A 20,283-nucleotide genomic window follows, 5' to 3' on the forward strand; every position below is an offset into this window, starting at 1 on the left:
GAGATGGGCCTCTTCTCCGGCGCCAACGGCAACAAGGCCAAGGGCAAGGCCCCCGCCACCCCTTTCCCCTCAGAGTTCCTTCTGCCTCCGCCGGCGCCTCGCCGGCAGAGGCAGCGCGTGAACGTGCCAGTGCACCAGGCGGAGTGGCACTGGCAGCACCGCCAGCCTCTGCCGTATCCCGATGTGACCCTGCCGCATGACTGGCATCTGGATCCAGATAGGATCCTAGTGCCGGCGGCGCCGCGGACGGCTCGGGCTCACCGGAGGAGGTGCAGTGCCGACGGGCGCTGCTGACGCCGGAGCAGCGCCGCGAGGCCGCCTACGCAACCGACTCGCGCAACTGGGCGAGGCGGTTCGCCTTCGAGCACGAGGAGGCTAGGCGACGAGGCATCCGCGAGGTCGACCGGAGCTCGCCACCGCCGGCGCTCGTCGTCCGCGAGGAGGACCAGGTGCGGTCGTCTACCGCGAGAGCGAGAAGGATGAGCGGTGCAGGGCGGAGGCGGCGGAGGCGAAAGAGGAGGCGGAGGCGGAAGAGGAGGCTCGGTACGAGGCGGCAATGGTGCAGGCACTACTTGCCCTCTCTGCGGCGGGCGACAGCGTGGTGTCGCCGGTGGCCCCGCCGTCCCCTATCAAGTCGGAGGCCGAGCGGGAGCCGTCCCCCATCGAGCACTACCCCTGGACGGGAGTAGTGCATGAGTGGATACGCGCGCCGACGGTCTGAATGGGAGCGACGCCGGCGCAGGAGGCGGCGTACCTCGAGCACTGTCGCAAGATCCGGGTGACCGAGGAGCGCTGCGATGGCGAGTACCTCGAGATGCTCGAGCGCGACCTCGAGGAGGAGCAGCGCGAGGCCGAGGTGGAGGCGCGCCAGGCCGCGGCTTCACAGGCGGCCGCAGACTCCCCCGCGCCAGCACTGCCTGCGCCGGCACAGCCCGACATGACGGCGCTCTGGAATACGGCGTTCGCCTGGGCCGGGCCGGCGCCAACGCTCATCGACCTCACGGACCTCGAGGACGACGACGCCTAGGGCAGCGCGCCGCCTCGTAGTTTAGGCCGTCTTTATTTTTTTTAAATGCAAATGTGAACGCGTGGACTCTCGCCGGCCTTCGTGGCCGGCTTTAATGTTTAATTAATATTGTTTCTCTTTTTTAATATACACGCATTCATTTCTTTCTAGCGCTATCAAAATGGGTTCAGATCAGCGTTGGGCGCACATGTCAACCCAAACGGGAAAGCGTACATCCGTGTTCGCTGGCCGATCCAAACAGACAAAAAAGAACAAAACTGCCGTCCGTTTGGGTCGGTCCGTTGGAATTGCTCTTACTGCCTTCCGTGTGAACCGACAGGCAGTCACCGTGCCGCAACGACGTCTGTGCTGAATCCTTATCCGATGAGGAGCAAGCAGACGAGAACCCCGTCCGTCCTCGAAGAAAAAACTAAGGCCACTTGCCCTGGCCTACGACCATAATACTCGCAACTGTGCGTGTGGTTCCCCCGTTGGGATCTGCTGCCCATTCCGTTATGACGATTGATGTATGTACTACTACTAATGACGAATACTCCTAGAAAACCAACTGCGCGACTGATATAGCACCAACGGCGATTGACGAGCGAGAGGCGTCCACCGTCCTCTCTGGGTCTGGCTGGGATGGCACCCGATTCCCCAACATAAAATTCCGGGTGACAGCGCGTGGACAGGAACCAATCCCCTTCTCAACCCCGAACCCAAGCGGCCAACCAAACGCGCATAAAAGCAGCCCCCCGATCTCCTCCAACGGCAGCAGAGAACGCGTCGCACTCGCAAGAAACAGAGCCCAGCAAGGAAAGCAAAACCAACACCGGCGAGAGAAGGAACCCCCGACATCCGGCGATGGCTTCGCAGGCGATCGAGGAGCACCGGTCGGGCGCGGAGGTGCACACGGAGCTGTGCGAGGCCAGGGCCCGCGAGTTCCTCGTCGAGCTGGGCCTCCCCGACGGGCTCCTCCCGCTGCCGTCCCTCGTGGAGGTGGGCTACAACCGCGCCACCGGCTTCGTGTGGCTCCGCCAGGGCCAGTCCGGCGGCCTCACCCACACCTTCGACGCCATCGGCAAGCAGGTCTGGTACGCGCCCGAGGTGACGGCCGTGGTGGAGCGCGGCCGGATGCACAGCATGACCGGGGTCAAGAGCAAGGAGCTGCTCATCTGGGTCACCATCTCCGAGATCGTCATCAGCCCCTCCGGCTCCAAGATCGTCTTCCGCACCCCCGCCGGCCTCGGCCGCGCCTTCCCCGTCTCCGCCTTCCAGCTCAACCCGCCGGCGCCCGAGGCTGAGGCCAAGGCCGCCGAGGAGGCCGCCGCCAACTGATCGATCTGCTCGCGAGTCAAGTCAGCGGTAAGCGGTTAGATTTGGTCGCCAGATCCGGTGCTCATCGCGGTGTCGCTGTGCCAACTTGTGCCAGTCCGTGGCTTTCTTCTTGTGTATCACTATCAGCTCAGTGGCCGGTGTGCTGCCGACGGATGGCGCTGAAATAAGCTTGTGCTCTTGTATGATTTGAGATCTGAGTTGGTTGGTACTGTGTTCTACTAGTATTCTTGTTTCAATTAGATGCATTTCTGCCGCTTTTGAAACTAGATCTGTGAACTGCTGCTGCTGTGCGACCTGTAATGTCATCATCTTTCTATAATGTCATCATCTTAAGGTGTGATCTCGAGTATGATCTATAGTAGAATGAGTGGAGTGAATGGACTGGAACTGGCTCCTCTAACTTCGCTCCCGTGGAGTTAGGGAAACAGTACCCTAACTTAGTCTGTGAACCATCAGATGGGAAATAGATGGCCAAGATTCTGCACTGTTCATATGGGGTTGTAGTATACTGTTTGGACGAGCACTGTAGCTAAAATCACTGTTTGTTACCTGTAGCAATTGACACTGTTTAAGAACTGTAGCGATAGATCTCAGCCATTTATTCTAGACCCAACGGATGAAATGTGGCTAAGTTAGGCTCCTAACTTCACAATAGCTAAGTTAGAGGAGCCGGTTCCGCATAGTCCATACTCGAGATCACACCTTAAGATGATGACATTATAGATCCCTAACCTCACTGATCCCGGTTGTTTTTGACCTTAGGCATTTTTAGGAGTGGATTTGATGATGTGGCACGGTGTGGCAGGGATTTTGACTTTTGACCAAATAAATGAGTGCTATGTCAGCACTCAACGCGGGTGTCGTTTTCTTCCCCGCGAGCAGTGGCTTGGCCTTTGCCGCTGATGAGGTCTCCTATTACAGGTATGGTCAAGGACCTATCATTTGGGACCCGCATGGGGCCCATAACCAACGTGTGTAGGTCCCTGGATCATACCAGTATTCGGACGCATACATCAGGAAGTCCACTCGGTCGACTCGACTGCACTCGGAGAACCACCCGCCACTCGGCAGACGAATCGCCACTCGGACCAAGAAATCAAGCAGGCGGCGTGGGAGCTGCAACAGTCGAGGAATCCTAAGTCATCCATTAAAACAGAGTCGTGGCTACCATTACCTGTAACTGCCGTAGTAGAGGCTCGCTCTACCTGTAACTTACGTATTCAGTGTCATTTAATGCCCAACGGCGTGGATGACATGGGGTTGCGGTGCACTCTATATAAGCCGCACCCCCTACATAATCAGGCATGAGCCACCTTTGTAACCATACCCATAAAATCAAAGCAAACCTCAGGGCACGAGACATAGGGTTGTTACCTCTGCTGAGAGGGGCCTGAACTCATTAAACACCGACTGTTACAGTTGCGCCGTAGCTAGATTCTACCCCTCATATGTACCCCTAGTACTCATTGTCAGGATCGTAACCCCGACGGTTGGCACCCACCTTGGGGCTAGGCGTCTATCAAAGTTTCAGGGTGCAGGTGGAATTCTTCATCATCATGTCAGTCGGCGGCGAAATCCGTTTCAGGGCACTCTCCTTCATCGCCGACAATTCAGCATGGCTTCTCGAAGCCCCGCTGGACGTGGAGGTGTTGCCCGTCCGCGACGCGACGCATTTCCGCGCATTGTCCTATGGAGTCCTGCTCCGGCAGGCCTCGGCTCCGTACCAAGTGGCCGCTCTCCCTACCATCGCACGTCGTCGCAAGCATTCAGGGCGCTCGCGGCTGCAGCGCTGGATCAAGCACGCTGTGGCCACCTAGGCTGCGACAGAACATGTGGTGGCTCTCGAGTTCAATGAGCCCGCCCTTGACCTCAAGCACATTGTGGCTACTCGACGGCTTGTCTAACACAGCTCCCGCCAGGTAGCATATTCTGTTGGGACGATTTGGCAAGAGTGTTCGACAAAACTTTTGAAGGAACTTACAAGAGACCGGGTGAGTTCATTCAGCGGTGGACCACCTTGCACAATACGGTGGAGAACGTCACCGAGCACCAGGCGATCTGTGCCTTCAAGGCCGGAGTTAGATACCGAAAAATGAACATGAAGTTCGGCCGAACTAAGACCCCGACTCTCAGTCGAGCTATGAAGATAGCCAACTGGTACGCCAACGGTGAAGAGGAAGACCGACTGAGAAGCCGCAAAAGCCAAGCAGGCGATGCTCATTAGTCGGACAACAAGGGCAAAAAGCACAACCAGAAGGCTGAGGCTGGAGGGAGCACTGAGGCTGTGGCTCTGGCCGGCCAAGGAAAAAGTAAAGGCTCCCTGATGTCTACTACACAACCTTCTTCTTGTAGACGTTGATGGGCCTCCATGTAACGCCCACGATGCGGCTATATCTCCCATGTGTCGAAGCACGACTTAGAGGCATAACCACATTGTAATCAATGTCGCAAGTGGGGTAATCTTCACACAACCCATGTACTGAATAAGAAAAGAGGTACATAGTTGGCTTACAATCGCCACGTCACACAATGCATAAATATAACATTACATTCATCCAGATACAATCAAGGGCCGACTACGGAACCAAAATAAAGACAACCCAAATGCATAATGTCCCCGATCGCCCCAACTGGGCTCCACTACTGATCGTCTGGAAAGGAAACATAGTATCGTCCTGAGTCCTCATCGAACTCCCACTTGAGCTCAGTCGCATCTCCTGGAACGGTATCATCGGTCCCTGCATCTGGTTTTGAAGTAATCTGTGAGTCACGGGGACTCAGCAATCTCACACCCTCACGATCAAGACTATTTAAGCTTATAGGTAGGTAAAAGGTATGAGGTGGAGCTGCAGCAAGCACTAGCATATATGGTGGCTAACATACGCAAATGAGAGCGAGAAGAGAGAGGCAAGGCACGGTCGTGAAACTATGATCAAGAAGTGATCCTAGAACAACCTACGTTCAAGCATAACTCGAGACCGTGTTCTCTTCCCAGACTCCGCCGAAAAGAGACTATCACGGCCACACACACTCTGTTGATTCATTTTAGTTAAGTTAAGTTTCAGGTTATCTATAATGGGACATTAACAAATTCCCATATGCCCATAACCGCGGGCACGGCTCTCGAAAGTTCAAATCCTTGCTGGGGTGTCCCAACTTAGCCCATCACAAGCTCTCACGGTCAACGAAGGATATTCCTTCTCCCAAGACAATCCGATCAGACTCGGAATCCCGGTTACAAGACATCTCGACAATGGTAAAACAAGTCCAGCAAGACCACCCGTTGTGCCGACAAATCCCAATAGGAGCTGCACATATCTTTTTCTCAGGGCACACCGGATGAACACTACGTACAACTAAAACCATCCCTCAAGTTTCCCCAAGGTAGCGCTGCAAGTGGCTCTGTTTTGGACCAACACTCAGAGGAGCACTGGCCCGGGGGTTTAAAATAAAGATGATCCTTGAGTCCGCGAAACCCAAGGGAAAAAGGCTAGGTGGCAAATGGTAAAACCAAGGTTGGGCCTTGCTGGAGGAGTTTTATTCAAGGCAAACTGTCAAGGGGTTCCCATTATAACCCAACCGTGTAAGGAACGCAGAATCAAGGAACATAGCACCGGTATGACGGGAACTAGGGCGGCAAGAGTGAAACAAAACACCAGGCATAAGGCCGAGCCTTCCACCCTTTACCAAGTATATAGATGCATTAAAGTAGACAAGATATAATAATGATATCCCAACAAATAAACATGTTCCATCAAGGAACAAACTCCAATCTTCACCTGCAACTAGCAATGCTATAAGAGGGGCTGAGCAAAGTGGTAACATAGCCAAACAACGGTTGGCTAGGACAAGGTGGATTAGAGGTTTGACATGGCAATATGGGAGGCATGATAAGCAAGTGGTAGGTGGCGTAGCATATGCATAGCAAAAGAGCGAGCATCTAGCAAGCAAAGATAGAAGTGATTTCGAGGGTATGGTCATCTTGCCTGCAAAGTTCTTCGAGTTGATGTAAGCTTGATCTTCATAAGCGTACTCAACTGGTTCCTCGATCACATACTCATCTCCCAGCTCTACCCAAAGCAAGAACACAAACAAAGGGAACCGCAATCAACCACGGTGCAATGCACAAGCAATGTTGGGGATATTACTACTGGGCGTAAACCGGCCTATCTGGGCCGGGTTAACTTCATCAGTAGTTAATTATGTTAAAGCCCAAGAAGGCAGATGAGAGCTCAAGGCCCATAGTCGGTTCAAGGCCTGTAGCCATAAACCGGCATAGGTATTTAACTTGTATTATAAGTTAGGAATAAGTAGAGACCAAATCGGACACATCTATGAGCCGGTATTGGGACTCTGTGAACCGCACCCGTGTATATAAGGGGACGACCTGGCGGCGGTTCAAGGACAACAGACAACAACTCAAGACTTAGGCGAAGCTTATTGCTCCCTAGTCATCGAGACCCCATCAATTCCATCACAACTAGACGTAGGCTTTTACCTTCATCGAAGGGGCCGAACTAGTATAAACTCTCTTGCGTCCCTGTGTCCGCTTTAACCCCTTCAAGCTAACCCGTCGCGATGGCTCCACGACTAAGTCCTTTCTCTAGGACATCTGCCGTGACAAAACCACGACAGTTGGCGCCCACCGTGGGGCTATCGCACGATGGTTTCAAGTTCTTGGAGGGCCGCCTTGAAGGACTCGAGGGCTACGCTGTGGGCCGGATGACTAAGAGTCGTCGCGGCAAGCTCTACATTGATGATGCAGGCTGGGGCCCCGAGGCCGGCTCAGTTGAGTACGGGTACCGGGTCCCCTTTGGTGGCATACACGTTTTCATCGGCAAGATCGGTGAACCGGGCCCTGAGCCGGACATCTGCACCGACCTCGTCGAAACGGCTCAGCGTGCGCGGTCCGCCCGGGTTAAACCGGCCATGAAGTGTGCCTTCGTGGGAGTCATCCATGGAGGGAGTTACGAGGATGGATCGGAATCTCGTGGCGAGACCATCGTTTATTCCGGCGACGAGTCATCAACCGGAGAAACCGAATCTCTATATTAGCTACAAGATGGCCGGATTGGGGGCTGTTCCGATGGCGACAGTATTCCGGACTCCTCTGCTCTACCCAACCGAGTTGGAATATTCATGGCCGGCACACAAGCAGCACTTCATTCTTCGACCGCTGCGCCAATGACCTCCGGTTCAGTAGTGGTGACGGCTGCCGGGGCAGGAAGCTCTGTACGCCCGCCGGCTCAAGTTCTATCAGATCTATTTGATGCATTGGCCGCGCTTATGGCAGAAGTTAACCCGGCGGATCAGGACGTCCACAACGCGGAGATTGCAAAGGTGAAGGAACAGATCACCCAGGCCAAGGCGGACCTGGCAGCTGAGAACGCCAGGATGACCACAGAGCGGGCCGCTTTAGACGCACAAGCCTACAGGCTCATGTTGGACCAGAACGTGTCGCATGAAGTCATGAGGAGGAAGTACCGGTCCCGTTTCCCTTCGGTCTTCGAGGCCAGAGACCTTTTCAACACCCCAGGAGCAGGAACCATTATCCCGCTGGAGGGAAACCGGGCGGAAGCTCCTGGGACCGGCGCGCCGGTTCAGCCCCGTTTGATGGATCTGCCTCGTCAAAACACTGTTATACCTCAGGCTATTCCAACACCTCCGGGTCACTACTCCAACCCGATGGACAATCTCATTGCCGCTGCTGCACGGCTGGAGGCCATTCCAATTGAAGGTGACTCGCCGCAGGCGGTAGAGACGCGACGGGTCAAAGAGCTTCTTAGGACAGCTTTGGTCCAACAGGAAGCATACTCGTACAGCCGCGACCGGATCCACTCGACCCCCCGTCCAAGACGGAGCTATAGCAGGCGTATGGATGAACCGGCAGTATCAAGTAATGAACGACGTGGAGCACCCCGCGGCAACAACCCGGCGGGTGGTGCCGATAACGCTCTGGAAGTGGTGGACCGGGCCCGAGCGCGCAGGGAGGCCGAGTTAGCTGCACAGTATCAGGCTCGGCAGCTTACGCCGGTTCGTCCAACTATCTCGATTGAACCTGGTGTCACTTCTAGTTCTTTGGGGGTACCTTGCCTTGTCCCCGCTTTACGCAATGTGCGCCTGCCCAAGGATTTCAAAGGCCCGCGCAAGGTACCAAATTACACGGCGGATCAACCTCCAGAGACATGGCTGGAGAGCTATGAGATGGCCATGGAAATGCTTGATGTGGATGATGCGGCATGTGCGAAGTACTTCACCATGATGCTCGAAGGAACGGCCCGTACTTGGTTAAAAAGCTTACTGGCCAATTCTATCAGTTCATGGGACCAATTACGAGCCCGGTTTATCAGTAATTTCAAGGATACATGTAAGCAGCCTATGTCGATAGTGGACTTAGCTGCCTGTGTCCAGGAGGAAGGAGAATCGATGACTCATTGGGTGCGCCGGGTCTCGCAGGTTCTGCATTCATCAGACCGCATCAACGCTGACACCGCGGTTATAACCCTAGAAGGCAATTGCCGGTTTGGGCCCCTAAAGCTGAAATTAGGACGGATGAAGCGCCATTGCACTGACATGGGGACCCTCATGGCTGCCTTGGTAAAGTATGCTGATTCTGATAGTACCAAGGATCCCGAGTCTGATGATGACAAGACCGGGAAGGGAAAGAAGAACAGCAACTCCAAAGGTCAACAGCACCACTCGGCAGGTAACGGCAACGGAGGCAAGCGTAAAGCGGATGGCAACATGGACTTCGTGGCTAATACTAACGCGCAGGACAAGGGTCAGCGATGCAAGGGTAAACCGCTGAATCACAGTGGAGCGCCTAACCCTAACCCGGACCGCTTAAATTTTCTATTGAACCAGCCCTGTCCTAAGCATGGGACGAAGGAGGTGCCAGCAAACTACCTTTGGAAGGATTGCTTCATTATGCAGGAGTTCAAGAATTCTAATGCGTTCCGGTATGATCACGGCTCCGGCGGTGGCTCAGGATCCGGGCCGGGTTATGGTGGAGGAAATTCCGGTTCAGGATTTAATGGTAATCCGGGCGGACATAACAATCAAAATAGTCAGAACAACCAGGGTGGTTACAACCAGCAGCAGCAACAGTCGGGTTACCAGAGCAACCCAAAGCAATTGAATAGTGGGCAGTACCATGTCTTCACCGCTAGTTTGGACAAGCGAGACCGGAAGGTTCAGAGGCGGGCAGTCAACTCTGTTGAACCGGCCGTGCCCCGTTATCTAGGCTGGTCTGAACAGCCAATCATATGGAGCAGAGAGGATCACCCTCCCCAGGTTGATAATCCGGGTCAGTTGGCTCTGGTGGTGGCGCCTCAGGTGGGAGGTTACAAGTTCTCATGGATGGAGGGAGCAGCATTAATATCTTGTACTATGAGACCTTCCGTCGTATGGGACTAATAGATAAAAATCTCAAACCGTCCAATACGGTGTTCCACGGTGTGGTACCTGGCAAGTCAGCATATCCTGTTGGTAAGATAGCTCTGGAAGTGGCCTTTGGAGATGATCATGATTCCATGTCGGAAACATTGACGTTTGAAGTGGTGAAAATCCAAAGTCCATATCACGCCCTGTTTGGGCGACCGGCCTACGCCAAGTTTATGGCACGGCCCTGTTATGTGTATTTGCAGCTCAAGATGCCGGGTCACAAGGGGACAATAACGGTTCACGGAAGCCGTAAAATCGCTTTGGAGTGCGAGGAAGGAGATGCGGCCTATGCAGAGTCGGTTTGTGCCACCGAGGAGCTGAAGTATTATAAGGACAATGTTGATCCGGCGGACATGACTCCATTAAAGAAGCCAACTACGGAGCATGATCCGGCCCTGAAGTTCAAATCGGCAGCTGAAACTAAGCTTGTTGACTTCGTGCCTGGTGATTCGTCCAAGCAGTTCAGCATCAGTGCCAACTTGGATCCGAAATAGGAAAGCACGCTCATCGAGTTCATCCGTGAGAATCGAGACATTTTTGCATGGAAGCCCTCTGACATGCCAGGTGTACCGAGGCAACTCGCTGAGCACACCCTTAATGTGGATCCTAAATACAAACCGGTGAAACAGTTCCTCCGCCGGTTTAACAAAGAAAGACGCAAGGCGATTGGAGAAGAGGTAGCCAGGCTCTTAGCAGCTGGCTTTATTGTTGAAGTTTTCCACCCTGAGTGGCTTGCCAATCCGGTGCTGGTCCTTAAGAAAAACGGCACCTAGCGCATGTGTGTGGATTACACAGATCTTAATAAGGCTTGTCCAGCAGATCCCTTTGCCCTCCCCCGTATTGATCAAATTATTGATGCTACGGTGGGTTGTGAGCGTTTGAGTTTTTTGGATGCATATTCTGGCTATCATCAGATCAAAATGGCAGTTAAGGACCAGGAGAAGACGACATTCATAACTCCCTATGGAGCCTTCTGCTATGTGTCTATGCCCTTTGGGCTCAAGAGTGCCCAGGCAACTTATCAACGATGTGTACAAAATTGTCTTCACAAGCAGATTGGCCGTAATGTACATGCTTACATGGATGATATCGTGGTCAAATCAAGGGAGAAGGAGACTCTGGTTGATGACTTGAAGGAAACCTTTGATAACCTGAGGACGTACAAGATGATGCTTAATCCGGCCAAATGTGTCTTTGGTGTACCGGCAGGCAAGTTATTGGGTTTTCTGGTGTCCAACAGGGGAATCGAGGCTAATCCGGAGAAGATCACAGCCATCACCTCCCGGGCTAAACCGAAGTGTATCAACGATGTTCAATGTCTGGCAGTCCGGATTGCCGCGTTAAGCCTGTTTATCAGCCGCCTTGGTGAGAAGGCAATCCCTTTGCATCAGATGTTGAAGAAGACAGATCAATTCGTCTGGAGTTCTGCTGCTGACAAAGCATTTGAGGACTTAAAGCGGCAATTGGCCAATCCGCCTGTGCTCGCCGCTCCCATGGACAAGGAGCCATTGCTGCTGTATGTTGCTGCTAATGCTCGTGCGGTCAGTGTGGCTATTGTGGTGGAGCGAAAAGAGGCAGGCAAGGAGCATCCAGTTCACCGTCCGGTCTATTATATCAGCGAGGTACTCATTGAGTCCAAGCAAAGGTATCCGCATTGGCAGAAGCTGGTATACGGAGTTTTTATGGCAAGCCGGAAGCTCAAGCAATACTTCCAAGGGCACCCCATTACAGTGGTCAGTTCTGCTCCCTTGGGGGATATCATCCAGAACTGGGAAGCGATTGGCCGGATTGCTAAGTGGGCTATAGAGCTTGGGCCGCACGGGTTGAAGTATGTGCCTCGGACGGCGGTTGAGTCTCAAGCACTTGTTGATTTCATCAATGATTGGACAGAACTACAAGCACCCAAAGAAAAGCCGGATCACACATATTGGACTATCCATTTCGACGGATCCAGGCAATTAGAAGGCTCGGGGGCTGGAGTCGTATTAACTTCCCCACGAGGTGATAAGTTTTGTTACGTTCTCCATTTAATGTTCCCTTGTACTAACAATGCAGCTGAGTATGAAGCCTTGCTCCATGGTCTCCGGATGGCTAAGGAGATGAATCTAAGTCGAGTTAAGTGCTTTGGTGACTCGGACCTCGTGGCTCAACAAGTATCTGGCACTTGGGATTCCAAGGACCCACTCATGGAAGCATATCGTCGTGAGGTGGATATTGTTGTAGGTCACTTTAAAGGCTATCAGGTGGACCACGTGGACCGACGGAAGAATGAAGCGGCGGACGCTTTAAGCCGGCTGGGCTCTCAGCACAAGCCGGTCCCGCCCAATGTTTTTCTGGATGTGTTGCACAACCCGTCGGTCAAGCTCCTTGGTGAAGCGGATTTGGCTATTCCTGATCCGGAGGCTCAATTGGTAGCAACTCTTCATGTCATTCCAGATTGGATGCTTCCTTACCTGGCGTACATGAACTGGGGTGAATTACCAGAGGATGAGACTCTGGCCCGACAGATAATCCGACGATCCAAGTCCATGACTATTGTCAATGGCGAGTTGCATCATTGCAGTGTATCAGGGGCGTTTCAACGTTGTGTTTCTCCTGAAGAAGGCTGTGAAATTTTGCGTGAGATCCATGACGGAGATTGTGGTCACCATGCCGGTTCAAAATCTTTGGTGGCTAAAGCGTTTCGCCATGGCTTCTATTGGTTAACTGCTCATGCTGATGCGGAGGATCTGGTCAGACGATGTGACGGTTGCCAAAAGTTTTCAAGACATGCTCATGTGCCGGCTCGAGAATTGAGAATGATTCCAATTACTTGGCCGTTTGCGACTTGGGGGCTGGATATGGTTGGGCCTTTCAAAAGGTCCAAGGATAAGAAGACCCACCTCCTGGTGGCGGTTGACAAGTTTACAAAGTGGGTGGAGGCAGAACCTGTTAGCAAGTGTGATGCGGCCACGGCAGTTCAGTTCATCAAAAAAGTGATTTTCCAGTTTGGCTTTCCACACAGTATTATCACAGATAATGGTACCAACTTATCCAAGGGTGCCATGAAGGAGTTCTGCGAACGGGAGCACATCCGGCTTGACGTTTTATAAGAACACCCACAGTCCAATGATCAAGCAGAAAGGGCTAATAAAGAGATCTTGAAAGGCATCAAACCCCGGCTTATGGTTCCTTTGCAGAGAACACCGGGTTGTTGGGTAGAAGAGTTACCATCTGTGTTGTGGAGCATCAATACTACACCCAATAGATCAACAGGATATACACCGTTCTTCATGGTCTACGGAGCGGAGGCGGTTCTCCCCAGTGATATCCGTCATGACTCACCTCGTGTGGCGGCTTATGTTGAAGCGGACAACAAGACAGCATGGCAAGACGCTTTGGACCTGTTGGATGAAGAACGTGACATAGCAGCCGCCCGTTTGGCGATTTACCAACAGGATCTTCGTCGTTATCATAGTCGCCGAGTCAGAACCAGAACCTTTCAGGAAGGAGATTTGGTGCTTCGGCTCATCCAAGATTAGATTAATATGCATAAGTTGTCCCCACCTTGGGAGGGACCTTTCGTGGTCAGCAAGAATCTGCACAACGGGTCATACTATCTGATCGATATTCAAGAGCATAAAGACTCACGTACATCAGAGGAGGAGACCAACAGGCCGTGGAACATAGCTCATCTTCGACCTTACTACACCTGAGCCATTGGCTCTACTTATGTACATATTACGACGATGTATATATATGATTAAATATAATAAACTGGAACCTCAGCTAAAGCGGGGTATCTGTTCTTTTACATCATGTGTGGTTACACGGAGTTGTTCTAAAGCGGCCTCCGGTTTACCCCTTGAGTTAGCTTTTCAAAGCATCATGTTATATCACTTGGGGGCTTGGTCGCGTCCGAACCAATTCAACACCTCTTGATAGGCGAGAGCCACCACATCACTTGGGGACTTGGTCACGTCTGAACCAGTCACGCCTCTTGATCGGCCTAAGGCCACAGAATCACTTGGGGGCTTGGTCGAACCCGAACCATTGCCACGCCTCTTGATCGGCATAAATGCCACGGTTTCATTTGGGGACCTGGCTGACTTGAACCATAGCTACACCTATCGGGCGCTTGGTCGGGTCCGACCATGGTAACGCCATCTGATCGGCTCCAATAAAGCCTCTTTTTGCAAACGGTTTTATCATTTCCTTTGCTTCCCAATTTTCTTTAATAGATATTTCTTTCTTTTTGTTGTGTTTTTTAAACCGACAAAGTTTTAAGCCGGTTCAAACTGTCAATTGACGGAACACGGTCCATTTTTAATCCGGAGACTATTTGCCCGGATTGATTTTTTATTAACATCCTATTACGGAGTAACACGGTGTTTTATTATAACCCGGCATGGTTTACACGGTAAACCGGCATTACATATATACAGGAGCTGCTATCTCCTCCAACAGTGTGGGTTTATAAACCTCCGCTTCAAGATTGGCTAAGCCAACTTCATGCCCAACGATGGCAGGTATTATGTATCTCAAAGATTTGATCATATGCTTAAATTTTAGATATTTTTCATATATGCAGACATCATACTCCGCCTGACGGTACAACCGCAATGGCACTTTAAGATTTTTTATATTGTAGCAAATACTTTGGAAAGTTCATTACCCAAAGGAAGAACAAGTTGCAGTAATTATGCACGAAGGCATATCAAAATCAAGAGTATCGGCTAGCCTATTACAAGGCATCACGGTGCCCAAAATAAGATCATTGTTTTCTTTCAAAGGAGAGGCAGTTTAAACCGGCTTCCGGTTCACGCTTGGTCACCAGCCTGGCCTGATGGTTGTGGGTCATCCCGCGCCGCTTCAACTTCTGCTTCTCTATCCAGCGGCTGGAAATCAACAGTTGTCCTGTCGATTCCCATTAATGCTCGAAAGACAGCTTCATCATGGATCAGCGACGACGGTTCAATATCGAGAGCGTAAGTATGCTTACGGATTGGAGGGATAAGATTTTCCGCTTCAGGAGTTGGTGCAGCTACTCGCTTGTTTTGGTTGTCATATTGGGCTTGATAATGAGACAAGTCTGCTTCTTCAGCCAATTGACAATCTAGCGAACACACCTCCCGGTTTATTGCTCGCAGATCCGCTTCACTAAACACTGACCCGTCTTCCTTCAAGCTGGGATAGCCCTGAGCTGCTTCAACAGGATCAAAATCCGGCACCCACGCTTTTGCCCAGATTAAGGCATTGATTGCACCGGTTCGGGCAGCAGATTTCTTTAGCTCTTCAACCCGGGCAGGAAGCATCGACAGTTTCTTCAGAGTGTCTTGAATCAAAGTGGGCACCGAATTATTGTGGGATGCAGTAGAGATGATCCGTTGTGCACTAGTGTACAGCTGTTCGATCAATGTGTAGGCGGCTTTCAATTTCTTCCGCACATCTGACCCCAAGTGACAATGTGCGTCCCTCAAATATCACGAAGGGTTAACAAACCGGCAGCTCTATAAGACGGCCGAATCAATCCAGAAATCAAACCGGCTTACCAAAGATAGCAGCAGTCATGGCATGCACGTGCCATTTTATGCTGGTGAGTTTGTCCACCACCGGTTTTAGTGCAGCCTCGGCATCTTCTGCTCGTTTGGTTAAAGCAGACTTTTCAGCAGCCCAATCCGCCCGTTCCTTCTTGAAATCCTTCTTAAGCTGTTCCATGACGCTTAAGGCGCTGGTCAACTCCTCTTTTTCTTTTGAGGTTTCAGTCTGTTGGGACTTCAGATTTTCTTGGAGATCGGCGATTTGGGTTTCTTTTGTCTTCAGCTCAGCCTGCATACAAACAGTTATATGATTCAGCAAGCAGTGTAAGAATTGAAGCACCAACCACATAACAAGTTATGCACTTGGCGCTTGGGGGCTAATGCCTATTTGATGTTCATATTTTATAAAGTCCCAAGATCAATACAAGTATTCAACTTGGCACTTGGGGGCTAATGGCTATTTGCTCGAATAAATTCTGATGCTGCAATCTCAATTACTTAAATTCCCGGTTTAACTACACTAAGTTCAACCGGCCCTTGGGGGCTATATCGGCAAATTCAGAAAACATTGAAGTCTGCATTGACAAGTCCCGGTTTGAACAGAGATTCTAAACCGGCCCTTGGGGGCTAGGAGAGTTGACAGATTGAAGTACATACGCAGATAAGCATATGGAAGTTACCTCATATTTTTCTTTCATCATATTAACCAGACCAGCTTCATAGTCACAGCTGGTGTATAGCCAGTTTAGATAACCAGAATGGAGATCTTGGGCGTTCAGAGCAGCATAAGTTGTCAGGTCAGCATTCCATTTTCCCTCGCTAATGGCAGCAGATTCTTCCTTGGCAGTGTGTCTGGATAAAGCAATGGGATTGCCTGGCTCTGTGCGACCAATACTAGTAATGAAAACCTCATCATCCTTGGCATCGCCGGTTTGCACAGGGGCCGTTGGCTTATCAGTAGGCTTTGATGGACCGGTGGATTTCTCAATCCGGATGGGGCTTGTGGGCTGGTGGACAGGACTTGAGGTATCAATAGGCCTTTCTTCAGCAATAAAATCGTCATCTTGCTGCGGTGGATCATTGGGTATATCTTCAGGAATAGCCGCTTCAAGATCTGGTGTTTTGCCCGGTTCAGGGACGGCGTCCTCCTCGGCCGCTTTATCTAGGCGAGCCTTCTTGCTCGGCCTAGGCTTGGCCCTGAAAGGAATAACAAAGTCAAATACAACGTATGTTCCAAGGTGATGTACCGGAAATATTATGATAAGTATAGCTTACCCAAGCACCGTTTTGAGCGGTGGCAGCTGAGTAGCCGATGACTCGCCAGAGGATGAGTGGGAAGTAACCTGATAATCGGAGTCAGATGGACTAAGAGGTTTACGAGAACAGCCCGCTTTAGGACAAGCACTGACAAGCAAATTAGAGACCTCTGAACGGCGTTTCCGAACCGGACTGTTCGGTAAACCGGCGGAGGTAACTACCTGGCCGCTGTGCCGGGTTGTGCGGCGAGCTTCGTGTTGTTGGGTCTTCATAGGAAATTTGGGATCCAAGTAAGCAAGAGGATGAGAAAATTTAACTTTCCGGTTTGCCTGACGAATTTTTAGTGAAGGCAAAGGTTCTGAATCGGAAGAGAGAATAATTACCTCTGCAGCATCAGCATGGCTGGCTTCGGCATCATCCTGACAAATATCATTATCAATAAGACGCATGAAAAATAAGCCAAGTGAGTCAAGCTCTACCTCAAGGTCCGTATTATCCACATCATCATTAGGGGCCAGATCAGAAGATGCAGTGGTTTTCTTCTTGTGAGCAGGCCGTTTCACGACTTTAGTCTTTGGCCGGGTTGGTCGCTCTGGTTTGTCTGGTCTTTCTGGCTTCTCCTGGGGAAGTTTGTTGCTCCAAACGGATCATTACCCTGTTTAAAGAGACATTGATATTAAACAATGACCAGATATATCAATAACAGGTTCAGTAAAAAGAAAAAAAAGCAAATTCTTACAGCTGGCGGTTTGTTGGTGGCGCAGAAGGGAAGCAGGCCGGTTCGAGCACAGACGTGTTCCGGTTCATTCAACTTTTTATTCACAGCCTCTGTGATTTCTTCGTCGGTAAGCTGGATGTTAGCATGTCGCAGTGGGTCATCAACACTGCCAGTATACTCGCACATCAAACCGGAGCGCTGACTAAGGGGCAGTATGCTCCACGATATCCAACAGCGAGCGAGATCAACTCCTGTTAAACCATTGGCCATGAAGGCTCTGAGCTTGGACAGTTGAGGAGCGTATTTGCTTCTCTCCTTGGCAGTCAACCTTTGCCGAAAGGGGTGTGTATTGCTAAGCCGCTCCGGACGAAAGCCAGGCAAAGGATTTTCACCAGCAGGGGAGGTGTCTTTGCAATAGAACCATGTTTGATTCCACTCTTTGAGGTGGCTGTGCAGCTTGGCATGAGGGTATGTGACCTCTTTCCTTTTCTGAATCGCCACACCGCCCAATTCCGTATTGGAACCATCAGAAAACTTAGTACGGCGGTTTAGATGGAAACAGTGTCTGAACAACTCCATTGTGGGCTCCTCTTGAAAGAACACCTCACAGAGCACTTGGAAGTGACACATGTTTGTAACAGAGTTGGGACCAGTGTCTTATGGGTGGAGTTGAAAATCGGCTAAAACGTCCCGGTAAAATTTAGAACCGGGCGGCTTAAAGCCCCGGGCTAAGTGATCTACGAAAACGATGACCTCTCCTTCTTGAGGTGTGGGAGGGCATTCTTTGCCAGGGGCTCTCCAATGGATGGTGTTTTTGCTGCCTAAAGCGCCGATCGGGACTATATTGTTCAGTTGAGTCTCTGTGATGCGAGAAGGAACCCAGTTGCACTCATATACTTGCTTGGCCATGATGAAATCTACAAGATAGGTAATTCCGGTTCAAGAATGCATTGATTAAGGTGCACTGGTATGTACAATGTTAAACCGGAGACAGCTCTATCCAAACTGGAGTTTTATGAAGCAACAGCATCTGACGGTTCAACAAGGGGACTAATGGTATATACCGGTTTGGGAATTTTTCTACAAAATTAAACCGTCGGATCTAAGCATTGAAACAGTTGAGATTGCGGATAGATAAGTGTACAGAAACAGATTTCACAAGATTTCTCTATAGCGACGGATCTGAAGCTAGTTCAGAAAAGAAGGAAAATATTCAAGGTTCAAAAGAAGAACAATACCGAATCAATGGGCAGAGATACAGGTAGATCTATGGTCTTGAGGCATATAAGTAAAGGCGGATGCTAAGAACTACCGCTACACAGAGCAAAGGTTCACAGGTTCATCTAGGATCTATCATATGAGTACGAAGCAGACGATGAACACTGAAGAACTTGGAAACCCTAGAACGGATCTACGGAGGAAAAGATGAAGAACTACTGAAGCCAAGGAAGAAACAGAAGGTTGCCGCGATGCTCTGATACAGTCAGGGTGATGCAGCGGCCAAGGTTGGAGCAGAGGTCATCGACGGTGGCGGAGCTCCGAAGCTGGATGACGCGGGGAAGACGAAGCAGAAGGGCACGAAGGGGAAAAATAAATAACCCTTCGGTCCTATTTATAAGGCAAGGGACAGGAGTCAGGCGCGAAAATCAAGGGATCGTGGGTTTGGAAACAAAGTTGTCGCCTTAATTGTTGCAGACCTATTAAACAAAAAAAGGGGGTATCATGGATAAGGTTCTTTATAACAGGTGACGTCACGCCGGTTTACAACAACCAGAGAAGATGACATCACGACGGTTCAACAATCTACAAGAAGATGTTGAAGATGAAGATTTTTGCTAAGGATTGACATGAACCTATTCAAATCAATCTGGGGCCTAATGTTGGGGATATTACTACTGGGCGTAAACCGGCCTATCTGGGCTGGGTTAACTTCATCAGTAGTTAATTATGTTAAAGCCCAAGAAGGCAGATGAGAGCTCAAGGCCCATAGTCGGTTCAAGGCCTGTAGCCGTAAACCGGCGTTGGTATTTAACTTGTATTATAAGTTAGGAATAAGTAGAGACCAAACCGGACACATCTATGAGCCGGTATTGGGACTCTGTGAACCGACGGGCGTCACCCGTGTATATAAGGGGACGACCCGGCGGCGGTTCAAGGACAATAGACAACAACTTGAGACTTAGGCGAAGCTTATTGCTCCCTAGTCATCGAGACCCCATCAATTCCATCACAACTAGACGTAGGCTTTTACCTTCATCGAAGGGGCCGAACTAGTATAAACTCTCTTGCGTCCCTGTGTCCGCTTTAACCCCTTCAAGCTAACCCGTCGCGATGGCTCCACGACTAAGTCCTTTCTCTAGGACATCTGCCGTGACAAAACCACGACAAGCAACATGATGCAAAACATGGCATGATATGCGGGACATGATATGCAATGCATATGCATGCTTCGGAAAGGAAAGATTGAACCTGGCCTCAACTTGGAAAACCAAGAGTGTCGTTGAAAATATTAGTTGATTTCGGTCAAAATCAATATAAATATCACCGGAATCGGATGCACGTTTGCAAATGGCAAGCAAAACAATAATGGCACAAATCTGCGATTAACAGCACAAGGCCATCTAAATGCATCAAGAACAACAAGCTGCTGCACTCTAACATAACAACAAAGCACATGGCAGAGATCCACTCAAGATGCTTCACAAAAGATGAACACTGAGCTACGACTAAATCACACAATAGCATGTTCAAACAAGCATGGCAAAAGTGCAAAAGATATCAGGTTACAGACTTAGTAAAATTAACATTTCAGGAATTTAACATCAGGAAGCAATGTTTAGAGCAAGATAACAACATGCTACAGGAACATAACATGGCAAAGCAAGGCATGGCATGAAGCTACTCAAAGCATACAACAAAAGTACCTTACTAACCATAAGCCAAAATGGATCAGAAAATACAATGGCAACCATGTGAACATAGCAACTTCCGTTAACAGATTC

At 50.5% G+C, this 20,283-nt stretch overlaps 1 protein-coding gene across 1 annotated transcript; it reads left to right on the forward strand.

The window, feature by feature from the left end:
* The first annotated feature begins 1,659 nt into the window (after window positions 1-1,659).
* Window positions 1,660-2,687, forward strand: LOC119329692. Its single transcript, XM_037602764.1, has one exon. It carries the CDS (start codon window positions 1,871-1,873, stop codon window positions 2,342-2,344), a length of 474 nt encoding a protein of 157 aa, XP_037458661.1. The 5' UTR covers window positions 1,660-1,870; the 3' UTR covers window positions 2,345-2,687.
* The last annotated feature ends 17,596 nt before the right edge of the window (window positions 2,688-20,283 follow it).

The sequence above is a fragment of the Triticum dicoccoides genome, chromosome 7A (assembly GCF_002162155.2).
Source record: "Triticum dicoccoides isolate Atlit2015 ecotype Zavitan chromosome 7A, WEW_v2.0, whole genome shotgun sequence".
NCBI classification, from domain to species: Eukaryota; Viridiplantae; Streptophyta; class Magnoliopsida; order Poales; family Poaceae; genus Triticum; species Triticum dicoccoides.